The 2,248-nt window shown below is 37.6% G+C and overlaps 1 protein-coding gene across 1 annotated transcript; it reads right to left on the minus strand.

Annotated features, from left to right (window-relative positions):
- Positions 1-698: 698 nt before the first annotated feature.
- On the minus strand, positions 699-1,954 carry LOC122645612 (rust resistance kinase Lr10-like). The gene has a single exon (XM_043838924.1). The coding sequence runs from the start codon at positions 1,841-1,843 to the stop codon at positions 791-793; it is 1,053 nt and encodes a 350-aa protein (XP_043694859.1). The 5' UTR covers positions 1,844-1,954; the 3' UTR covers positions 699-790.
- Between the last annotated feature and the right edge of the window lie 294 nt (positions 1,955-2,248).

Below are 2,248 nucleotides of genomic sequence, written 5' to 3' on the forward strand. Positions count from 1 at the left end.
GAAAGCAAGCTCATAGGTGTGTGTATTGGGTCTCATAATACCCTTCACACGGATTAAACTCCGCTCTTTACTCCTAAAATGAAAACCAAAATGGAAATAGGGTTTTTACCTTTCGGGTGACTTGGTGAATCCAAGTCGGAGCATAACGACGATCTCCTTACCCTTCTCCATGGTTGAGTAAGCTTCGCCTCTTTCCATTGCTACTCATTCCAAGTACATCCCGACCATTTGCCCCTAAGCTTGATCGATGGAGGTGTTCTTCTCCCTCTTATCTCCTTTCTTCCTTTCTTTTCTATTTTTCTTCATTCTTCCAAATGAGAAGTGAAAAGTCTCACTTAACCCAAACCAAGGCATTAGATAGGCCAACCCTTAGAACAAGGTGGTTCACCCATGGGTCTAACCCCTACTTCGGTTGAACCCAGCAAACCAAACTTGATTCTCTCATATTTTAAGATTTCTCAACCCATTCTATTATTTAATTCCAGCCAATTAATTATACTAATTGATCCGGTGCATCTCTTCCCTTTCCATTATTCATGTTAAATTACAAAATTACCCTTAGATTTCCTAACCCAAAATTCGGTGTATTACACACACACAGATTTTTGTTCTTTATGTAGACAGAATTGATAATATCTTAGACCATTCATCTATTTTTAAGCTCCTTAAACATAATAGATGAAATGAGTGATGAGTGAAAGTTCAGCCATGCAAATTAATTTATATCAATATCAAAGAGAACAACAACATATTGTCCACACCCTTATTCAGAGATGATTGGTAACTTTGTTCAGAGGGAACTTTCACTATTAGTTACATTAGTGTTTGAAGCCATTGCAGAGTTAAAAGGATTGGGTGGCATAATCAAGCTCTCTTTGTCTCCTTCCAACATCTGAACCACTGCTTTCATTGAAGGACGATCAACTGGGTACCACTGGATATACCAAAGTGCCACAATTGTAAGCTTCTTGGCAATGGTAGCATCTCCATCTTCGTCTATCCTGATTTCCAACTCTTTCCCATGGCTCAGATGATTATAGATCCATTGGGAGAAGTACACTTGGCTAGTGTTCTCTACACTGTTGTCAATGTTCTTTCTCCCACCAACCATTTCAAGCAACATTATTCCAAAACTATAAACATCTGATTTATGAGAAACATGACCAAAGTTCCTAGAAAACACTTCAGGGGCAATATATCCTATTGTCCCTCTTGCTGCAGTCATGGAGATGGCACTCTCGTCCTTGGAAAATAATTTTGCAAGACCAAAATCAGAGATCTTAGGCTTGAAGTTCTCGTCTAATAAGATATTATGAGGTTTAATATCGAAATGAAGAATACGTAGATCACACCCTTGATGAAGGTATTCTATTCCTTTTGCTATGCCAATAGCTATATCTTGAAGTTTCTCCCAACCAAGGACTGCTCTCTTAGTATCTCTTGAAAAGATGAACTTCTCTAGTGACTCATTTGGCAAAAATTCATAGACAAGAGCTCGTCTATATCCATCTGCGCAGAAACCAACTAGGCGAACCACATTTATGTGATGAATCGTACCGATGGTGCCAACTTCATTAATGAAGTCCTCTCCATTTCCGGTGGAATTGTTGAATACCTTAACAGCAACTAGAATTTCTTTGGAAAGCTTTCCTTTGTACACACTACCATAACCTCCTTGTCCAAGTTTTTCCTTAAACTGATTTGTAATCCTCTTAATGTCAAAAAATGTGTACCTTGAGGGCTTGAGGGATTTGTAGTCATCTAAGAACTTTAGAATCCTCACTTGGTTTTCTTTTTCAATTTTATCTGATTTGTAGTCACGGTATTTTTTGATGGGCATCATTATTGCCACAACAAAAAGAAAGGTTCCTGTGGTTACGCCTGTAATGAAAACACCAAAAATTCATAAGCCAGAAAGTAGAATTTCTTAGTAACAAATGCAGTTTATTTAAGGTGAATATGTATGTGGCTTTACCTATAATCACTTTCTTAGCAGTTTCATCTGGGAAAAAAAATAGAGGAATCAATACATCCGGGTATATATATCAACACCTTCAGTTACACAGACACACACACACACACACACAAATAGATGGTGTTACCTAGTGCATAACAATTTATATCATAGTACAAATCCCTGGTTGATATTACTTGTACAAGCAAATGATCGGATTTTGATGCTAACTTGTCATGCTCATGAACTTCGCAAAATCATGTAATGCAGCAATATATGTGTCACACAACAGCT

This window comes from Telopea speciosissima, chromosome 11 (assembly GCF_018873765.1).
Source record: "Telopea speciosissima isolate NSW1024214 ecotype Mountain lineage chromosome 11, Tspe_v1, whole genome shotgun sequence".
In the NCBI taxonomy this organism is placed as follows: Eukaryota; Viridiplantae; Streptophyta; class Magnoliopsida; order Proteales; family Proteaceae; genus Telopea; species Telopea speciosissima.